Raw genomic sequence first — 21,305 nt, 5'->3', positions numbered from 1 at the left:
TCTGACTTGGCCCTGGGTGCTACAATCTGACCTGGCCCTGGGTGCTGTGGTCTGGCCTGGCCCTGGGTGCGCAGTCCTGGATGTGGGTGCCTCACTGACAGGGGACAGCACGAGATGTTTCAGTGACTTATGGAACATAGACAGAATGTGAAACAGAGGCCATTCCCTAAACTCAGAGCTGCTCGTAACTATATGCACATCTCCTCTGATCTTCCTCCCCAGACAAGGAGCCAAGTCCTGAGACGGCTCAAGCACATTTAGTCCTAAGCCCTTGCCCAGAGACTTCCCCACCCTCACAGTCGTCACTGGGCAGTCACAGGTTCTTCTCATTCGGGAGACAAACCCCATTTGCATATCTACAGGCTGGTTCCCTGTAATAGGAAGCCAGCAAGTACAGAGAGCTCTCATCCACTCCCCCAACCTGCATGCAGCACCCCATTACCAGCAGCCAGCATGAGGGTGGAACGTGCCTAACAGCTAAGAACGTTCAGGCGTGACTACCTGAAGGCCCAAGTTCACTTTAGGGATGGCTCATGGTGCTGCACATTCTACAGGTATCGACACATGGATGATGTCACATGTCCATGACTGCAGTGGCCTCACTGCCTAAAATCCTCAGCATGCCACCCAGCCATCCCTCAACACTACCCCACACAGCCACCACGATCCTTTCACCGTCTCCACAGCTCTGCCTTTTCCGGTGTCACAGCTGGAGCCACACAGCGCGGCCTTTCCGGTGTCACAGCTGGAGCCACACAGCGCGGCCTTTCCGGTGTCACAGCTGGAGCCACACAGCGTGGCCTTTCCGGTGTCACAGCTGGAGCCACACAGCGTGGCCTTTCCATTGTCACAGCTGGAGCCACACAGTGTGGCCTTTCCAGGTTGGCTTCTTTCATTCACAGCATGTGGGTCAGGTTCCTCCATGTCTTCTTGCAGCTAAAGCTCATTTCTTTTTATCACCAATAACATTCCGTGGCACTGACATGCCACCGTCTGCTTGCCCATTCACCTACAAGGTGGAATAGCAAGTCTTGAAGTTGGGAAGTGTGGTCTCTGACTCTGCTCTTCTTCAAAACTCTGGGCTATTCTGGACATTTTGCTTTCCACGTGACCCTTACAGTCAATGTGCCAGCAGGCATGATGCACCTTGCTGGCGCTGTGTTGAATCTACAGCTTGGCTTGGGAAAGGCTGAACCCTGGACAGTGCTGGGCTTTCCCATCTGTTTTAGTCCAGGGACAGCTACAATAAAACAGACTGTGTGCTTTGTAAACAAAATACATGTCTTTCTCACAGTTTTGGGGGGTGGGAAGTCCAAGGTCAGGTGCTAGGAGATGAGGTTCTGGTGAGGGCCTGCTCCTCATAGACGTGCCGTTCGCATGTCCTCACGTGTGGGAAGGGACAAAAGAGCTCCCGGCCTCTTTCATAAGGGCTCCTATCCCATTTACGAGGACTCTGACTCACACTCTAATTAGCCTCCCAAGGCCCCACATCATAACACCATCACTGTAGGGGACAGGGGTCAGCAGATGGATTTGGGAGGGCACCTGCTTTCCAACCATAGCGCTATCCACAAAGAAAAAATTTCTCTCCATTTATCTAGATCTTCTTTGATTTCTTTCATCAGAGTTTTATAGTTTTCCTTATAAAGATTTTGTATGTAATTTATTAGATTTATTCCTAAGTACTTCCTCTTGGTTTGTGCTTAAATGGCATTTATGTTTTTAATTTAAAATTCTACCTGTTCATTGCTGCAATATAGGAAAGCAACTGACTCTGGATATCAGCTTTGCATGCTGCAGGGCTGCTACAATTGCTCATTAGTACCAGGTTTGTGTGTTGCTGTTGCTGACTCTTTGAGATTCCTGACATAATCACATCATCTGAGAACAAAAAGTTCTAACTCCCATCACCCCATCAATATGGCTTTTATTTCCTTTTCTTGTCTTATTACTTCATCTAAGATTTTCAAGAAGATGTTGAAGAGAAGCAGGAGAAGGGGGTCCTTGCCTTGTTCCCGACCTTATAAGAAAGCTTCTAATTTCTCATTAAGTGTGGAATTCATTGGAGGATGTTTGCAGCTTTTCTTTGTCAAGTTGAGGAAGTTCCCCTCTATTCCTAGTTTGCTGGGAGCTTTTTTTTAATTGTGGAGAGATGTGGATATTGTGCAATGCTTTTTCTGTATCTATTCTATCATCACGTAATTCTCCTTCTTTGCCTGTTGCTGTGATGGATTACACTAACTGATTTTTTAAATGCTGAACCAGCCTGTATACCTGGAGTAAATCTCAGTTGGTCTTAACATATAACTGACTGTTAAGAATTTTGTTGAGCATTTTTGTTTACAATTCATAGTTTTCCTTCTTTGTAATGTCTTTATCTGGTTTTAGTATTAGGGTAATGCTGGCCTCCTAGAATGATTTAGGATGTTTATCCTCTGCTTATATTTTCTGGAAGAGATTGTAGAGAATCAGTATAATTTCTTCCTTAAATGCTTGATAGAATTCACTAGTGAAAACATCTGGGTCTGGTGCTTTCTTTTTTAGAAGGTTATTAATTACTGATTCAATTTTGTTAATAGTTACACACCTGTTCAGATTATCTAGTAATCTGAACAGGATCTGAACAGGTCTGATTAGTTGTTAGGCACCTAGATATTAAGGATTGTTAATTATTCCTGGAGAACTGATCTTTTTATCATGAGGTAATATCCCTCTTAACTGCTGAAAACTTTCCTGGCTCTGAAGTCTGCTCTGCCTATTCTGATAATTTCTGATATTAGTAATCTGTGTCTTCTTTTTTTTCTTAGTCTGGCTACAGGTTTACCCATTTTATTGATTTTTTTCAAATATTCAGCTTTTGGTTTAATTTTCTTTTCTTTTTCTACTTTCCTAAGGTACAAACTTAGATAATGACTTTAGATCTTTCTGCTTTTCTAATACATGCATTTGATGCTATAAATTCCTACAGCTCCCCCAGCCTTCTTTTGATTCATGTTAGATCAGTATACTTTCCTCCATCCCTTATCTGTTAATCTTTAGGTGTTCATATATTTTAAATGGGCCTCTAGAAGACAACACATAGGTATTTTTTTGAAAATCCACCCTGTGGACAATCTCTGTCCTTTAACTGGTATATTTAGACCATTCATATTTAAAGGGATCACGGATACAGTTGGAGTAATAGCTACCATGTTTGTAAGTTTTCTATTTGTTGCCTTTGTTCTTTGTATCTTTTGGGTCTCCCTTTCTATTTCTGCCTTCTCTGGCTTTTACTGGACATTGTATATGGTTCCATTATCTGTCTTCTCTTAACATATCAATTATACTTCTTTTTAAAAAAAATTTTAGTGGTTGCCATAGAGTTTGCAATATACATGCACAACTAATCCAAGTCCACTTTTAAATAAGGAAGTATTCCTTAAAACGACAGTACAGGTTTCTGGTAACAGAGCACCCCGTTCCTCCCTCATGTCCTCATTCCCCTTATGCATAAGCTGCAGTTAACCAACACATGGCTGCGGCTATTACTTTGAAAAGTTATCTGCTAGATCAATTAAGGGTAAGAAAAAGATATTTCATTTTGTCTTCACTTCCTCCCCCTCCAATGCTTTTTTCCCTTTAGGTAAAGCAGAGTTTCTGGCCTATCTCGTATTTCCTTCTGTTGAAGAACTTCTTTTAGCATTTCTTGTAAGGCAGGTCTACTGGCAACAAATTACTTGAATTTTTGCTTATTTGACAAAGCTAATTTATCCCTCACTTTTGAAGAATAATTTTTTCTGAACATAAAATTTGAGGTTGATTATTTTCTCCTTATAATGCTTCAAATATTTCATACCACTCTCTTCCTTCTTGCATGGTTTCTGAAAAAAGGTCCAGTGTAATTCTCATCCTTTTCCCTTCATAGGTAAGGAATCACCTCACCTCTAAGGAATCTTCTGGATTCTTTCAAGATTTTCTTTTTTCTTTGATTTTTTGAAGTTTGCATACAATGTGGCCTGGGGTCGACTTTCCGGCATTTACCCTGCTTGGTGTTGGCATTCGTTGAGCTTTCTGGATCTGTGGTTTGGTGACTGTTAAAAATTTTGGAAAATTCTAAAGTATTACTACTTTAAATCTTCCTTCTGTTCCTTTCCTTCTAGTCCTGCTGGGGTTCCCTCACAAGCTGCAGCTGTGGAGGCTGTCCCACAGGTCTTGGCCATTTTCTTCTGGTTTTCAAACCTATTCTTACTCCTCCTTGCTTTTCAGTTTGTGACGTTTCTAACACATATCTTCCAGCTTGCTGAGTCTTCCCTCAGCCACATCTAGTCTGCTGATGAGCCACTGCTTCATTCCCGGCAGTGTTTTTCAGTGGGTGCTTGCTGCCCACCCTTCATGTTGTTCTTGTCAGTTTTGCTGTGGGGAGGGCCCCGGGGAAAGTTTTGCTAGAGTGAAGTATGTATCTCGTGTACAGGTTTAAACACACCGTAGGTTCACCAGCCACTTCATGACTGATTTAACTTAGTGGTAAAATACGTATTCGAATGGTTACTGGAAAACAGAGAATTTCTAAGGATCTGGAGCTTGGCGAGGCTTGATGCACAAACCCCTTGTGCCAACTTCTGGCGGCACACGTGGCGTCCAAGTGCCCCTGTCTCCCCACTCTCGCGGCAGCTCGGTGCCAGAGCACGTAGCATGCAGGTGCCATGTCTCCTGAAACGGAGCAAAGAGCGCCACCAGCCAGCTCCTGCGATTCTGTGTGGCTGTTCCTGCCACGGGCCTCCTAGGAGGGCTCGGATGCTAGAATTTAGAAGGATCTGAAGATCGTCAGGTAACAGGGCAGTGAGACATCAATCTGCGGGCCAGAATCTTGCTCTCATCGCCCATGAAATCACCACTCAGGCAACTGAGATAAGACTGTGCTGCACAGTCTCCTAAGAGGCAACCGTCTCCAGAGGGAGCACACACAGCATCTGAACCCGATGACATTGTTAGTGGCTCTCCACAGTTGCTACAATGTGCAGAGCACTTCAGATGGGTGTGACCTGCTCCGGAGGCTGTGTAGGGCTCCAGGACTCACACACACAGGAAACAGGAGCATCCAATGGGAAGTCATCACACAGACACCGCACAGACCGTGTGGGCACGCACGGAAGCGCCACACCCTGCATAACTCCCTCGCCTGTCCCTGACACAGAAATGAACAGAAGGGGGCAGCTCATGTCAGGAGTGTCTCAGGGCCAGTCTTTTCTGTGAAGATACGCAGCATGTGCCCATAATATGGGGACACTGCTCACAGCACGGAGGACTGTTTCTACCCATTCTTGTTTCTGAAATGTGCAACCCTCTCACTAGGCTTTTCATTTTCTCACAGATACTAACTCTTCCTTCCTCTTTACTCTGGGAAAGTCACATCCCCACCAGAGCCACGCCAGGGAGCCCGTGTGGGATGGCCAAGGGGCCTCCAGTACAGGTTCAGGAGACCCCTGGAGTGACCGCTGGCCAGTGGCTCAAGACACCCAGCCCACAGTGGCTGCTCACAGAGACAGGCCAGCAGGGGCCTGGGGAAGCCAGACACCGAGAGGGGCGGGCGCCAGGACAGAATCCCGAAGACGCATGCAGTCTTACCTTTAAAGTCAAATTGGTAGATGTTTTTTAAGGATTCGTGAAGAAAATAAAAGCTTCCTAGTGCCTGCAGAGCAAAAAGAGAAATCAAATGAGAAACTGGTTCTAGGAATATTTCTGAAGCATGGTTTTTAACAATAAATAAAATAAGCTATTTTAAACTAGCTAGATCAACAGTTAACCAGTTGTAATTTAATCACAGTTACTGAGGCACAAGACGTCCAGCACAGGTAAGCTGCCAACACCCAAACTCCGCCAAGCTAAAGGCATGTGCTGAGCCGTGCAGTGGGTACTGGCTCCAGCAGGGTGCAGGTCCCGCGGGCCGGGCGTCGAGTGGACCACACCCTCCTGGCGCCGACACGCATCTCTGTCCTGGGGCCTGTGGCCCCCCAGCATCAGCTCCACTGCACCCAGCCCCGCCCTGCTGCACCCGGCCCCACCTGGCCCCGCCCGGCCCCACTGCCCCAGGAGCAGCCAGTATCTCCCACTCACAAATCAGCCCAACAGGTGCAGAGCACAGGGACCTCTGTTCTCTACCCCACAGAAGGCAAAAGTACGGGGCCGGACGCTACACGCCGTCTTGATGGACGCCACACGGCAGTGACTTGTTGATCTGAACTTAAGTTTCACATGCTGGTTTCTACATTTGAACCGGTATATACGTGCATGCAGTGTGTGCGTATTGACGTGTGTGTCATTTCCGTGTATTTTTTTCTTTTGCTAAATCTGGCAATCTCAACAAAGGGCCTGGTATAACTCTGGGGCAGCGATAAAACTGTACACCTTTGTCAAAACTCACCAACTGTGCCCCAAACAGGGCGAATCTCACTGTCTATAAATGAGACCTTTATAAACCTGACTCAGCAAACAAGCCTGTCTCACAGGACACACCTGCGTGCCCTGCGGGTGGCAGGTGCCGGAACAAAGCAGGGGAGATTCTGAAGGGGCAAGGCCAGGTGGGCCGAAGAGGGCACACAGGCTGAGTGGCAGAAGGAGGTCAGGGCTGCCTGTGGAGAGCCCGGCTGTGACCGGTCCACACAGGCCCACAGGACAGAGATGCTGAGCCACTGAGGGTTCTAACCCCAGCTCTGCATTCTGGAAAGGGCCTGTCCTCAGACAGCTGAAAGCACGGGCTGCATTGCACCCTCACTGTCTGTGCGAGCCTGTGGGCAACACAAGGGCGACGCCTGGGCATCACCTAATTCCAAGGCCCCACTTGTACACACTCGTTACATTCATGTACACACCTGCACACACTCACACTCAGGTACACTGTTACACACTCATGCACTCACACTTGAGCACACACACAGGCACTCACCCACACACCTGCACACTTGTGCACACACATGCACATGCACACACTCGCTCACACACACACTTCACAGACTCATGCACTCATGCGCTCTTGCTCTGCTTTGGGCAGAACCGTGACCCCACAGGCCCTCAGTCCTGAGCACGCCAGCATGAGCTTCCTGCTATCTGTCCGACAGCGCCGCAGAGCTGATGCCTCTCTGAGAAAGTCAAGGGCACCATCTGAACACCACCTAATTCTAAGGCCCAGGCTTCAGGCTCTACAGTTCCCAGGGAAATGTGCTGCTGCTCCCTCCCGGACCACAGGTCCCTGGGGTGGCCATCGTAGGGCAGGGCTACAAGAGGGTGCGCCACACTGGGGCTCAGGAGGTCGCTGTTCCCTCAGAGGCACAGGGTGGCGAGCGCAGTGCGTGGTGAGGGGTCCCTGTTCTGGGCCTCCTGAGGGCCAAGGTTGCCGGTAACTCTGGCCTGGTTGGTCCCTGTCCACAGTCCCTGGGCCCCTGGGTCAGAACTCTGGGCCTGTTAGGCCATCTCTGTTTGGAGGCTGGTCCCCACGACATGAGAAGCCCCCTGGAGGCTGCACAGCTTCTGCTCCTGCGACGTGTGTGCCGCACAGGGCGGGCTGGGGTGATGGTGAAACCCCATCTCTACTGAAAATACAAAAATTAGCTGGGTATGGTGGCGGGCACCTGTAATCCCAGCTGCTTGGGAGGCTGAGGCAGGAGGATCGCTTGAACCCAGGAGGCAGAGGTTGCAGTGAGCCAAGATCGCACCACTGCACTCCAGCCTGGGTGACAGAGACTCCATCTCAAAAAAATAGAAAATGAAAATAAAAAAGCCAGTGTTCAGCCTTTTCTTTGGCAAAATAGAGTTGAGACCCTCTTCAGCAGGAAGGTCATGAGCCACATTCAGCACCAAGTCAAGAGAGGAAGCTACAGACCCATGCCCCACAGACCCATGCCCCACAGACCCGTGCCCCACAGGCCTGTGCCCCGTAGACCCGTGCCCCGTAGGCCCGTGCCCCGTAGACCCGTGCCCCATAGGCCTGTGCCCTGTAGGCCTGTGCCCCATGGATGAAACGCAACGTCCCCTTAGCTGCCATCAGCCCTTCTTTACAGAGGACATCCCTTCATTTGTCTCAGCTAGAGAACGCACTCTGAGAAAGCATAAGTAAATAAATGTTGCTGCAAACATTTAAACTATTAACTCATTGAATGTGATAAAGCTAACAGAATATTATTAAGTTTGCAACAAATAAGTAAAAAATAAATTGCCAGTGCAGGCGTAGAAACTGCAATTTATAGTCAGAAAATCCATAATTAGGGCTAATGAACACTGAAAGTCAGAGTTCAACCCAACTTTTTCAGTGTTCACCCCATCCTATCAATGTGGTTCAGAGCACCCATTTATCAGAGACACCAGGACAATGGGCCAGGAGCCTGTCAAGGGACAGGAAGTCCCAGCTTGCCCAGGCTTCTGACCACAGTACGTGTCTACAGTGGGTCTGTCACATCTGAGAATATTGACTCCTTGCCTCTTGCTAAAAACAGTTAAAATACTTTTTACATGTTTATAAACAAGACTGTAAAGAGTGCTATTAATTCTGCGTCAGTGAAATGCAGCCGGTGGCTGTGATGTTTCTGCTATGACTGCCGACATGGCGGAGTCCTCCACCCCCGGAGGCCAAGGAGCAGCAGGGAAGCGCCCTCACTGGACACAGTCAAGCCCCGGGGGCACCAAGGAGTGGAGCAGGTGCAGGCCACACAGAAGACACAGGGCCCTGTGAACCTGCGCCCTGGCTGGGGCTGCATTGGTAGGACCCAAGCATCTGCAGGCAGCCTGGGAGCTAATGGGGAATTAAGGCTCCGTCACCACCCATCAGGCTCCTACACCAACTGACGCTGCACAACAACCCATCAGAAATCCCCCAGCAACTGAAGCTCCATCACCACCCATCAGAATCTCACAGCAACTGAAGCCCCATCACCACCCATCAGAACCCCACACCAACTGAAGCCCCATCACCACCCATCAGAAACCGACACCAACTCAAGCTCCATCACCACCCATCAGAATCTCACACCAACTGAAGCCCCATCACCACCCATCAGAACCCCACAGCAACTGAAGCTCCATCACCACCCATCAGAACCCCACACCAACCGAAGCTCCATCACCACCCATTAGAACCCCACACCAACCGAAGCTCCATCACCACCCATCAGAATCCCACACCAACTGAAGCTCCATCACCACCCATCAGAATCCCACACCAACTGAAGCTCCATCACCACCCATCAGAACCCCACACCAACTGAAGCCCCATCACCACCCATCAGAACCCCACACCAACTGAAGCTCCATCACCACCCATCAGAATCCCACAGCAACTCAAGCTCCATCACCACCCATCAGAACCCCACACCAACTGAAGCACCATCACCACCCATCAGAATCCCACAGCAACTCAAGCTCCATCACCACCCATCAGAATCTCACAGCAACTGAAGCTCCATCACCACCCATCAGAAACCGACACCAGCTGAAGCTCCATCACCACCCATCAGAATCTCACAGCAACTGAAGCACCATCACCACCCATCAGAACCCCACACCAACTGAAGCTCCATCACCACCCATCAGAATCCCACAGCAACTGAAGCTCCATCACCACCCATCAGAACCCCACACCAACTCAAGCTCCATCACCACCCATCAGAATCCCACACCAACAGAAGCTCCATCACCACCCATCAGAATCCCACACCAACGGAAGCTCCATCACCACCCATCAGAATCCCACACCAACTCAAGCTCCATCACCACCCATCGGGCACCCACACCAACTGGCGACCAGGGCACTAGGAACCCTGCACACCATGGTAGCTCCGTGCCTCTCACAGAGGTGGCTAGTGAAAATGGATTTTTTGCAAATGCTGTTAAAACAAGTTTTCAACTTCAGTGGGAGTCTGGTCGTGTGACAAATGGCCAGACCATGTCACTTAGCTTGATTTCGGGAGTTGAATTCTGATAGCAGCAGGCCCACTTTGCAAACATAGCCAACTCAGGGCGAGGGCAGACCACCTCTCACACATTCAGAAAGAACAGCGGGTCCCTGCAGGCACGGTGCAATCACAAAGCCCGTGTTTGTTGAGCGGGGTCCCACCTCCTGGATGGAGCCAGCGGCTCCCAGGCTCGGGATGACTCAGGCCGGGGCAGAGGCTGACAAGGCAGGAACACAAAGCCGCCATTGGAAACAACTCCATCACTTTTTATTTGCAAACAAGTCAGATGGCCAGTCATTTATCATTTCCACAATCAGGTGAACGGCCAAAGCACACATCATTAACCCGGTCTTCTGCATCCGGCTTGTTCGTCCACAAAACAGAACCGATTCCTGAAACTCAAGTCACACAGACCTCACAGTAAGGCATGCACAGGAGCACTTGTTCTGCGCAAGTCACACAGGGGAAACGCACACGTGGTGCTCACGTGCGGCCCCGGGGGGGCGGCAGGGCCCTTCCCCTATGCCACCAGCATCCCTGCCAGTTCCAACCACGTCAGGGGTGTGACCGCAGGTGGGGGCTCCCAGTGCACTCCCAGTGCACCCCCGGGGATCTGCGTGGAGCCTGAGGCTGCTGCATTCTGCCACTGGGAAGGGAAACAGTGTTGGGGGGAGGGCACAGCCCGCAGCCCAGGGGGTCCTGACTAAGGCTGACTGTGCCCATCAGAGGTGACTCAGAAAAGGGAGCGGCAGCATTTGACAGCTCCTGTCTCACCTGAAACAGCACAACATTTCCTTATTTCCACAGATTAAGTGTTTTTACCTCCAGTTTTTTTATATATAAAATAGATCTAGGAGCAGGAAGAAAAACTTCAGAATATATTGTTAGTAACTAATCAAGCCTGCAACAAAATAGAGAACCTCGTTTGTTTTAAAGGAGAGTCGGGAGATTACTAAACATGAGTCCCCTCACGTGCAGCCCACTCCTTCCCCAGCTGCATGCTCCCACATTTGCTCGTCCCCTGTAGTTAACACAGGAGAAATGAGAAGACACTCAGGTTCACAGCGACTAATGAGTGACAGATGACATGAGCCACGGGGACACGGCATGTCCTGTGAACTCATAACCCCACACCCTCGAGGCTGCTTCAAACCTGAGAGAAACTCCTGCACACACACACACGTGTGTACACACATACACACATATGCACACACGCATGTACACAGATGCATGTACATACACACGTATGCACACACACATGTACACACATACACACGCACAGAGATATACATAACCCACATCCACGTAACTATATATACACACATACACATCTGCACATACCTGCAGACATACATATGTCCATATACACACATGGAATGCACACACAGACCTCTCTCAGAGATGCTGGAGCTCTTGGGAGACAGGTATGGGAATGCAATGGCAGGACCTCTGAACACACCAACTAAAAATGACCCAAATGCTTAACATGCAAATGGGTCCATCAGATTTCAAATATTTCTGTGACAGAACATGACACAGGAAGGAAAATAAACAGATCAGAGTTAATCCAAAAACACAGGTGGATTTCACAAAGGACGCTGAGAAAGAAGACAGCTCCTCAAACATCCGATGTTATGATACCAAGATAAAGACACAGTCAAAAAGAGCTGAAACCTCCCCACCTCCAAAAAAAGCAATGGTACAATTACATTAAAAAAGCAATGAAAGAATGAACACGGAATTCGGCACAGTGGTTATCTGTGAGGTGGGCGAGCGGCTAGGGAGGTGGGCTTGGGCAGGTGCACACAGGAAGATGGAAGGGCACTCAGGGACTTCAAAGATGGCCGCTGTTTGTATTAAGAATAAAATAACTAAAATAACAAGGGAAGAATGAATTGGTGAGAGGCTGTGCCTGGCCAAGGAGGATACACAGCACGAGCAGAGGACGCGGAACCCCGATTCTGCCCCAGCGTCCACTAGGGGGCAGAGGAGCCCAGCCCAGCCCAGGGGGCAAACGAGGGCAGGTGTACTGGTATGGGCTCTGCAGCCCACCCGAAGCCACAGTCCTCTCCCTCTGAGAGGTGACCACCATCCTAAGGGTGCTGAGCAGAATTAACAGGTAAGATGACAGGGCGTGGCCCCAGCATGCACCTCTCATCAACCTCACCTTTGGAAGCTTTCCCCCAAAGTTATATTTTAGCTTATTTTGAATGCTACATAATAATTCACTATATAAAAACACTGCAATTTGGCCGGGCACACTGGCTCACACCTATAATCCTAACAACTTGGGAGGCCAAAGTGGGTGGATCACTTGAGGTCAGGAGTTCGAGACCAGCCTGGCCAACATGGCGAAACCCCACCTCTACTAAAAATACAACAGTTAGCCAGGCATGGTGGTGAATGCCTATAATCCCAGCTACTCGGGAGGCTGAGGCCGAGAAACACTCGAACCTGGGAGACAGAGGTTGCTGTGAGCCAAGATAGTGCCATTGCACACCAGCCTGGGCAGTAAAGGAACTGAGACTTTGTCTCAAAAAAAAAAACAACCCTGTAATGTACCCATTCCTCTGTTGCACATAAAGACTACTATCACATACTTCACAAGCCGATGCCAGACAAAAAGGAAACGGAAGTAAACTCCTCATGCCTCTTTCCAATTATCTATTATAATTGACGCCACAATGATCAACCCTGCACAGTATTCTTGAGCAAGTGTGTCAGAGATCAGACGCACCTGTGTACACATAGACATACCCTTCGGGGGGGCTTGCTGGGCCAGCAGAGGGGTGTCCTCCTCATAGGACAATACACACGTGTACTCATGAATTAAACGTGTGTGCATATGTATGTAATACGCAGATGGCCTTGCTGGGTCATGGCAGACACGTGCCCTCCCAGGTGCCACCACGTTGCCCCTCCCGCTGCCATGATGACCCCCCAGCCGTCTCATCAGGACAACACCCACGTTCTGCATCCTTGCCATGGCCCAATGCCAGCCTCTAGTTTTTGCCAGCTGGGTAGGTGTGAAATTTGACATTCTTGTTTGAGTTTGCATCTTCACTACACTAGCTTAGCTGTGCACCCCTTCGTGGAAACGTGTGGCTGTGGTAAGATGCACACAGTGTAAACTTTACCATCGTAACCATCTTCAGGTGCATAATGAATGCCTGCCCCTCCAGGACGTTCCCCACCTTCCCCACTGAGCCTGTCCCCGCCCAGCACCCGCTCCTCTTCCCGCTCCCCCAGCCCCTGGCAACCACCCTTCCACTTTCTGTCTCTGTGACTCTGACTAATCCAAGAACCTCATGTGAGTGGAATCATAGCGTGTCTGCCTGTTTGTGACAGGCTTACCTGATTTAGCACAATGTCCTCCAAGTTCTTCCGCCACGTTGCAGTTGCAGTGGTTCCCAGAATGTCCATCCTTTTTAAGCTGGATCACATTCCACGGTATCGCTTCCACACTTTGCTGTTGTGAGTAATACCGCTTTGAACATGGGATGCAAACACCTGCTGAGACGGTGCTCTCAGTTCTCTGGGGTCTGCACCGAGAAGTGGGATGGCTGAATCAGATGGGAATTCTATTTTTCACTTTTTGAATAATCGCTGCGACGTTCACAGCGGCTGCCCCTGCGTGTTTCTACCCACGGTGCACAAAGGCTCTAACCTCCTCCCGTCCTCACCAACGCTGCTGTTTGCAGGGCTTTCTGACAACAGTCATCCTAATGGGTATCAGGTATTCGTTCATTGAAGGTCCTTTTAAACTGACAAAGGAAGTGGCTGTTTGGATCTGCCCTTCCCTAAGGGTTCCTGGTGCCTTCCTGCCAGCTTGCCAGCCGTCCACACGTCGTCCTTGGAGGGAAAACGTCTGTTCAAACCACTTTCTGACTCAGGTTGGGTTTTGTTGTTGCTGTTGATCAGTTTTAGGAGTTCTCTATATATTCTGGGTAGTAATTCCTATCAGTTATGATTTGCAGATATTTTCTCCCATTTTGTGGCTGCCTTTTTACTCTGTTGATGTTGTCTTTGGATGCAAAAAGTGGTTGCATTTTACTTATTTATTTATTTTTTTGTGATGGAGTCTCGCTCTGTTGCCCAGGCTGGAGTACGGTGGCACGATCTTCACTCACAGCAAGCTCTGCCTCCCAGGTTTGAGCGATTCTCCTGCCTCGGCCTCCTGAGTAGTTGGGACTGCAGGCGCATGCCACCATGCCCAGTTAATTTTTTTTTTTTTGTATTTTTAGTAGAGACCACCGGGCTCCACCATGTTGGTCAGGTTGGTCTCTGACTCCTGACCTCGTGATCCACCCACCTCAGTCTCCCAGAGTGCTAAGGTTACAGGTGTGAGCCACCACGCATGGCCAAGCATTGGATTTTGATGTGGTCTGATTTGTGTCTTTTCCTTTTGCTGCCTGTGCCTTTGGTGCTGCATCCGACAAATCATCACCAAATCCAGTATCATGAAGGTTCCGGCCCATGTTTTCTTCTAAATATTTTACAGTTTTAGGTCAGACTCATTTAACTTCTGTACGTGATGTAACGCGAGGTCCAGCTTCATTCTTCTGCCTGTGGGACATTAGCTTTCCCAGCACCACTGGCTGGAGCTGTCCTTTCCCATGGAATGTTCTTGGCACCCTGGTCAGATGTCACCTGGCTGCCGGGGAGGGTGGGTCCTGGCTCTCCCCTGCTCCACGATCTGTGTGTCTAGAACATCTCTTCTTGAGATTACTGGCAATTTAGGTTTCCTCTGTGAATTCTTACTATCCTTTGCCCATTTTCCAATCTCATTTTGTAGATTTTTAAATTTTTAAATATAATCTAGAATTACTTCCTTCTCACGCCTACCCCGCTCCTCCAAATTCTGTCACTTCTGGGGGGCGAGACTCCACATCCTCCCACTCTGATCCCCTCCTACTCGGCAATACCAGTGCTCTGGACCTGCTCAGGGTGCCCTGTGAGCCCTTCCCCTCCTCCTACCCCTCCCGCTGGGTGGCCGGTCCGTCCCATCTTCCAGCAGGCAGTTCTCGTGCGCACAGCGTGGGGCCTCCCGGGCTGGTGGCTGCACAGTTCCCGCTTGGGTCTCTCGTGACAAGTCCAGCCTTTCAGGATCTGGGACCTCCTCCCCCTGCCCCCCCCCCGCTCCCACTGGAAACCAAGTCTCCCCAGATTCCTCCAGCATCCTGTCCATATGCCTCCCTCAAACGTCCGTTCCTCCCACGGACTCTGGATGGCAGGACCCCGTCCGTCTCTAGCCTTCCACTTCTCTGCACTGCCCCACGCCACCTCTCTTGTCTCCCAGTGGGGCCTCTGCCTCTCCCACAGCTGCGGCCCCCTCAGTCTCTTCTCTCCCGGGCACCAGGGTGGCCTTTTCCACAAGCACCTCTGACCCTGCCACTGCACGTCCTCCCAGCCACGTGGCCTCGCCAGCTGTCCTGTGGCCCTCCACGCCCAGCTGACAGAGCTAGCAGAGCTCCAGCCCCACCGGTCATCTGGGCCTGAGGAGGTGCGCCGTCCTGTCAGGAGGGCGGCCGTGCTGCCGCCCCCTTTCCAGCTTTTTCTCACATGAAGTCCCTGCTGCTTCAGGTCTCTGTGGAAATGCAGCTTCCTTCAAGCAGCCGTCTTGATTGCCTAATCTGGGTAGAGGCTTGGCAGCCCCAGTCCCCACCTTTCCTTCAAGGCGCTGCACATTCCAGCACTCACTGGTCTCCTCATCTGAATTCTTTAAGGGAAGGGAAGCCGCCTGAGGGCAGGCATGTGGCCTGGGCACCTGAGTCCTCCACCACAATGCCTGGGCCACAGCAGGAATTCCACAGATCCTGGGCAATCAAAGAGCCGCCACGCCCTCAGGGCGCCCAGCTGAGCAGCAGCTCGGGACCAGTAGACAGAACCCTTGGCTCAGGTCTCAAGGCACAACCCAAGGCACAGGCTCACAGTGATCCCGAGAAGCTGAATGCGCTCACAAAGTCACACATTTAACCATATCACAAAGGGAAGTCCCAAGACGGCTGGTTTTAAAACAATTTAACAGATTGAGTAATAAATCAAAGCAAAGTTACAATAACATTCATTAGATTATAAACAATAATAAATGAAACAAAGCTTTTGTTTAAATCAATGTAGAGCTTCATCGATCTTTTCCTATATAATGAATTCACGGTGGCCAACCCAACTGGACGGGTCGGTGTCCTCACCGCTGCCCACTCCCCAGTGCCACCCATGGGCAGCACGCAGGGGCTGTGACCGTCCGCCGCTCTCAGAGGAGGTCTGGGACTACCTCAGAATGAGAGCTGACTTATTTACAAAGCACTGACTTTCCAATTTCAGCTCCTGGGGCCACACATGGGATGACGGCACCAAGGTGTCCCCGCGTCCGACCCTCCCGCCGAGGCCCTCTCCGGGCTGGCTGCCGGCTGGAGAGCTGCACACGTAATCTCATTCTGCCTCCTGTCCGACAGTCCACACTAGAGGTTAATTAAATTGGTTGTCCATTGTATTCATCCACTTACCAAGCTAATGATATTCTGTTCCTGAATTAAAGAGCATTTTATGAAGCGTGCCCCGTGGAAGCTGGCGTTCTGCGAATGGGGTGCTGAACCCTGTCACGGCTCCTGGATGTCACATCCCCAATTAGGCAGCCCAGGAAGGACCGGGGCTTCGTCTGCCTGCATGGACACCAGTCATGCTGACGTGAGGGTAAACACGCCACACAACAGCGGCCTAATCGCCCTCGCCCGCCACGAGAAATCCCCCAGAAGAGTGCACCCGATCACATTTCCTATTATTACCACAGTGAGGAGTAACTGAAACGGAACGAGACAGCCTGCAAACCAGCCTCAGGCAGCCTTCTCATTCAAAGGGGCTGCGTCTAAGGGCAGCGAGGTGACCAGCAGTCCTGGCGTCTCGCCTGGAACCGGCACTGGGCTCCCTGCCACACCAGGGGGCAAAGCCATCGGCCGGTCTAAGGACACCCACCCTTTCTGAGAGAATTCACTCATCACTCACTCATTCCACAAACACACGTCTGGCACTTTCTCCTTTCTCTGTGCCACATGTGTTCTCAGGCATGTGACATATATCGGTGACCAGACGGCCAGAGCCTGAGACGGTGGAGTGGCAAGGGGGGCCGTGGCGCAGGTGCCCCAGCAGGCAGGACTGGGATAGGCTCTGGAGAGACCATGTCCAGCCATGGACCTGCAGAGGCTGAATCAGCTTCAGACACCCCAGGGAGACATCAAAGGTGCCTGAGCCTGTGGCTCTGCAGTTCAGGACAGAGGCCTGGGTGACACTGGGGGTCACCCTGTGGATGGTCCTCAAAGCTGGGGGAGGCTCAGCTTGCTGAGGAGAAGCTAGAACCAGAGAAAAGGGCACGGCCGAGCACTGGACTGAGGCCACTACTGGAGAGAGGCAGGAGCAGGTGAGAGCCAGCAGTCAGTGGGACAAGGAGCCACAGGGGAAACAGGGGGGGCCGGTCAGGGGCTAGGGCAGGAAGGACCACGCACAGGTGGCATCTGGGAGCTGAGTCAGGAGGAGGGAGCGGCCACAGGTGCCCAGGGCTGCCATCTCATCAGGGGCGCGGGGAGCGGAGCTCTGGCCCTGGACAGCACGGCCTGTAGGCCAGTGGTGGTTCAGGCAGCCCCGACCCACACAGCTACCTGCTTGTGTTCAGCACATGATCCTGTACCTGGCCTTTCAAAAGGGAAATCTCTATTGACTTTTGTCTGATTTAATATATTTCATGAGCTGATGCCAAACAAAAAGGAAAAGAAAGTAAACTCCCTGTGCCTATTTCATCTGGAAGGTGGGGAGGCAAGTGGAAAGGTCCTGACCCACAGATGACGGCGGGCCAGACGGCAGCCTCGGCCACAGGAAGACAAGACAGCCTAGGGCGTTTCCACAGGGCTCACGAGAAACGAGGCGTTTCCCTACGGCATGCACAACTCATTTTAAGCTCGCATCACCTAGAGAGAATTTCTCCTCAAAGTGAGATTTCATTTGCAGCACACATGCTATTTTTTAATAACAAATATTTTACAAATTGAAAATTTCAATAATGAACAAAGAAAAACATCACTCTTAAAATAACTAGTTTTAATTATGAAATTTATTAAGTTATATTTTCTATGTATAAATGATTATAAAAGTAAATCAATAAACTTTTATGCCAATTAAATTATGTAAGGGGTTTGCATCCTAATTAAAATGGCTCTGACTTTTACCTTTTGTCTTCTAAAAATCATTAGCTTTTCAATTACATTTCACGTATAAATGTTCTGCAGAAACAGGTTCTGTGCATTACAGATATAGAATAATTAAAGTAAAATGCACTTCAAGGGAAGGTCAACACTGGACACAAGCCGTTTACCAAATACCTTCTGCCAGTAGAAAAGCTCAGGGCATATCAAACGCTACTCAAAAGGCTTAATTGATTTTTAAACGTCAATTATATTGGGAAATTGCCATCTACATAATTTAACTTAGTTCCTGGTTCACGGAAATGCTAAAACAGCTGTATTCCAAGGGCACACACTCCCTCTGGCCCCTGACCAGGGTCCCGATGCTTCGATGAAAACGTCCCTGTGACGTTCACTGTCCCGAGCACGGCAAGGCCCTTGGAATGCCCATTCCATGCGCGGTCCCCAGGTGAACTGCCTTCTCTCCGCATGTCAACCTGCAGGCGGTGCCTCGGTTTACACACCCAGCACTCCCCGCCATTTGCCCCTTCCCACCACTGCTGTGGTGTCTCGTTCCTCCTCATCTCTGCTGCATCTGAGATCATTTTTTCTCCGTTTGAAGAACATCCTTTAGCATTTATTGCCTTTCATTTGAGCTAAAGTGTGTATTTCACCTTCAATCTTAAGAGGGGTTTTGCTGGCCAGGACCCTTTGCTGACACTTCCTTCCAGGACACGGAAGGCGCCGCTGCATGTCCCTGCAGTGACCGTCTCTGCAGGAACGGGAAGGTGGCCTGTCGGGGTGACTGGAACACACTCCCACGCTCTCTGCAGTTTTCTTGTTTTGTTATAATCTGGCTGGGTATGGCTTCTTACTTTTTAAATCCTGCTAGGGATTGACTAGGATTCCCAACTTTATGGGCTTTGGGTATGGAGGTCTGAGTGGGGTCCAGAAAAGGAGGAGGCTCTGCAACAGGTCCGGGCTGCTGTATAAGCTGCTCTGCCACTTGGGCCACGTGTCCCAGCAGATCCAATGGTGCCCGAGGTGTCAGTGCAGGTAGGGATGCTGTCTGGAGCCTTTGGCAGGGCCGGCCCCCAGGTGAATCACAGCGAGGCCTCTAGGATTTTGGTGCAAGGCCCTGACATCTTCTGCAGATAACTATTCTCCTTTAAAGAGACAGCTCTTGGCCTGTTGCTGGGCTTTGGTGGAAGCTGAATGTTTGACTATGGGTTGTAGAGTCACCATGTGACCTGCACTGCCTGTCACGGGCTGCGTGCTTTCTGACCCACCCAGCCACATCATCAGATAGAAGCGGAGTATACGTGATTGGGCTCCAGCAGGTCCTGAAGGCACATGTAAGTTACATGAGGAAGTGGCTCAAATGCCCATGGGACGTCCCCACTCCTGCCACCCTGCCTTCTCTCCCCCAGCCTGCACCAGTAGCCTCATGAGGAGTCCCCATGATCAGCTGACAGAGGAAAAGAAGCCCAGGCCTGGTTCACAGACGGTTCTGAGCGACACGCAGGCCCCACCGAGAGTGGACACTGCAGTGCCACGGCCCCTTTCCAGGACATCCCTGAAAGACAGTGCTGAAGGGAAATCTTCCCAGTGGGAAGAACTTCGAGCGGTGCACCTGGTTGTGCACTTTGCACGGAAGGAGAAAGGGCCAGATGCACAATTATACACTCATTCACAGCCTGGAGCCAATGGCTTGGCTGGATGGTCAGGGACTTGGAAGAAGCACGATTAAAAAATTGGTGACAAAGAAATTTGGGAAGGGGTATGTGGATGGACCTGAGTGGCCAAAGACCATGAAGACATCTGCATCCCATGTGAGTGCTCACCAGTGAGTGACCTCAGCAGAGGAGGATTTTAATAATCAAGTGGTTAGGATGACCTATTCTGTGGACATCACTCAGCCTCTTTCCCAGCCACCCCGTCATTGCCCAATGGTCCCATGGACGAAGTGGCCCTGGTGGCAGGGATGGAGGTAAGGCATGGGCTCAGCAACATGGACCTCCGCTCGCCATGGCTGAGCTGGCTACGGCCACTGCGGAATGCCCAATTTGCCAGCAGAAGAGACCATCACTGAGCCCTCGCTGTGGCACTGATTCTCAGGGTGATCAGCTGGCGACCTGGCGGCAGGCTGTTTCTGCCATCTACGTAATTTAACCTCGTCCATCATGAAAAAGGCAGCGGTTTGTCCTCACTGGAGTACAAACGTACTCCAGATACGGGTTTGCCTACCCTGCACCCAATGCTTCTGCCAAGACTATCATTCCGGAACTCATGGCATGCCTCATCCACCATCACAGTATTCCACATAGCATTGCCTCTGACCAAGGCACTCACTTTACTGCTAAAGAAGGGCAGCAGTGGGCTCATGCTTATGGAATTCACTGTCTTACCACGTTCCCCATCATCCTGAAGCAGCTGGACTGACAGAACGGTCACCTGAATGGCCTTTCAAAGGCACAATTACCACATCACGGGACACTTTGCAGGGCTGGGCAAAGTACTCCGTATGCTCTGGTACTGTTTCTCCCATAGCCAGGATTCATGTGTCCAGGAATCAAGAGGTGGAAGTGAAAGTGGCACCACTCACCGTCACCACTAGTGATCCACTAGCAAAACTGTTGCTTCCTGTTCCCTCCACATTACATTCTGCTGGCCTAGAGGTCTTAGTTCCAGAGGGAGGAACGCTGCCACCAGGGGACACGGCAACGATTCCACTGAACTGGAAGTTAAGTTGCCACCTGGGCACTTTGGGCTCCTCCTACCTTTAAGTCAACAGGCTAGGGAGGGAGGGACAGTGTTGGGATGATTGACCCAGACTATCAAGATGAAATCAGTCTGCGACTCTACAATGGAATATGCATGGGACACAGGCAATCCACCAGGGCATCTCTTAGTACCACCATGCAACAGCCCAATCCAGGCAGGACTACAAATGGTCCAGGCCCTTCAGGAATGAAGGTCTGGGGCATTTCACCCAGGAAAAAAAAAAACATGGCCTGCTGAGGTGCTTGCTGAAGGCAAAGGGTTTACAGAACGCACAGCAGAAGCAGGTACTCGTGAGCACCAGCTGGGACCACATGACCAGCTTCAGACACAAGGACTGTCATTGTCATGAGGATTTCCTCCTGCTTGTGCTAAAATCACGTTTGTGCACGTAGGCACTTGTACTAAGAAAATATCTTCATTTTATTTCCTT

General features: G+C 50.4%; 1 protein-coding gene across 2 annotated transcripts in view; it reads right to left on the bottom strand.

Annotated features, from left to right (window-relative positions):
• Positions 1–21,305, bottom strand: part of INPP5A (inositol polyphosphate-5-phosphatase A) — a 222,500-nt gene that overhangs the window by 71,540 nt on the left and 129,655 nt on the right. For both annotated transcript variants that reach the window (XM_032282053.1, XM_032282052.1), the window contains exon 5: positions 5,605–5,668. In XM_032282053.1, coding sequence (XP_032137944.1) covers positions 5,605–5,668 — 64 coding nt within the window. The remainder of the gene's footprint in view (positions 1–5,604; positions 5,669–21,305) is intronic.

Source organism: Sapajus apella, unplaced genomic scaffold (assembly GCF_009761245.1).
Source record: "Sapajus apella isolate SASKATOON/1434 unplaced genomic scaffold, GSC_monkey_1.0 scaffold13, whole genome shotgun sequence".
Taxonomy (NCBI): Eukaryota; Metazoa; Chordata; class Mammalia; order Primates; family Cebidae; genus Sapajus; species Sapajus apella.
The sequence above is the reverse complement of the archived record's forward strand: the minus strand, read 5'-3'. Positions and strand labels throughout refer to the sequence as shown.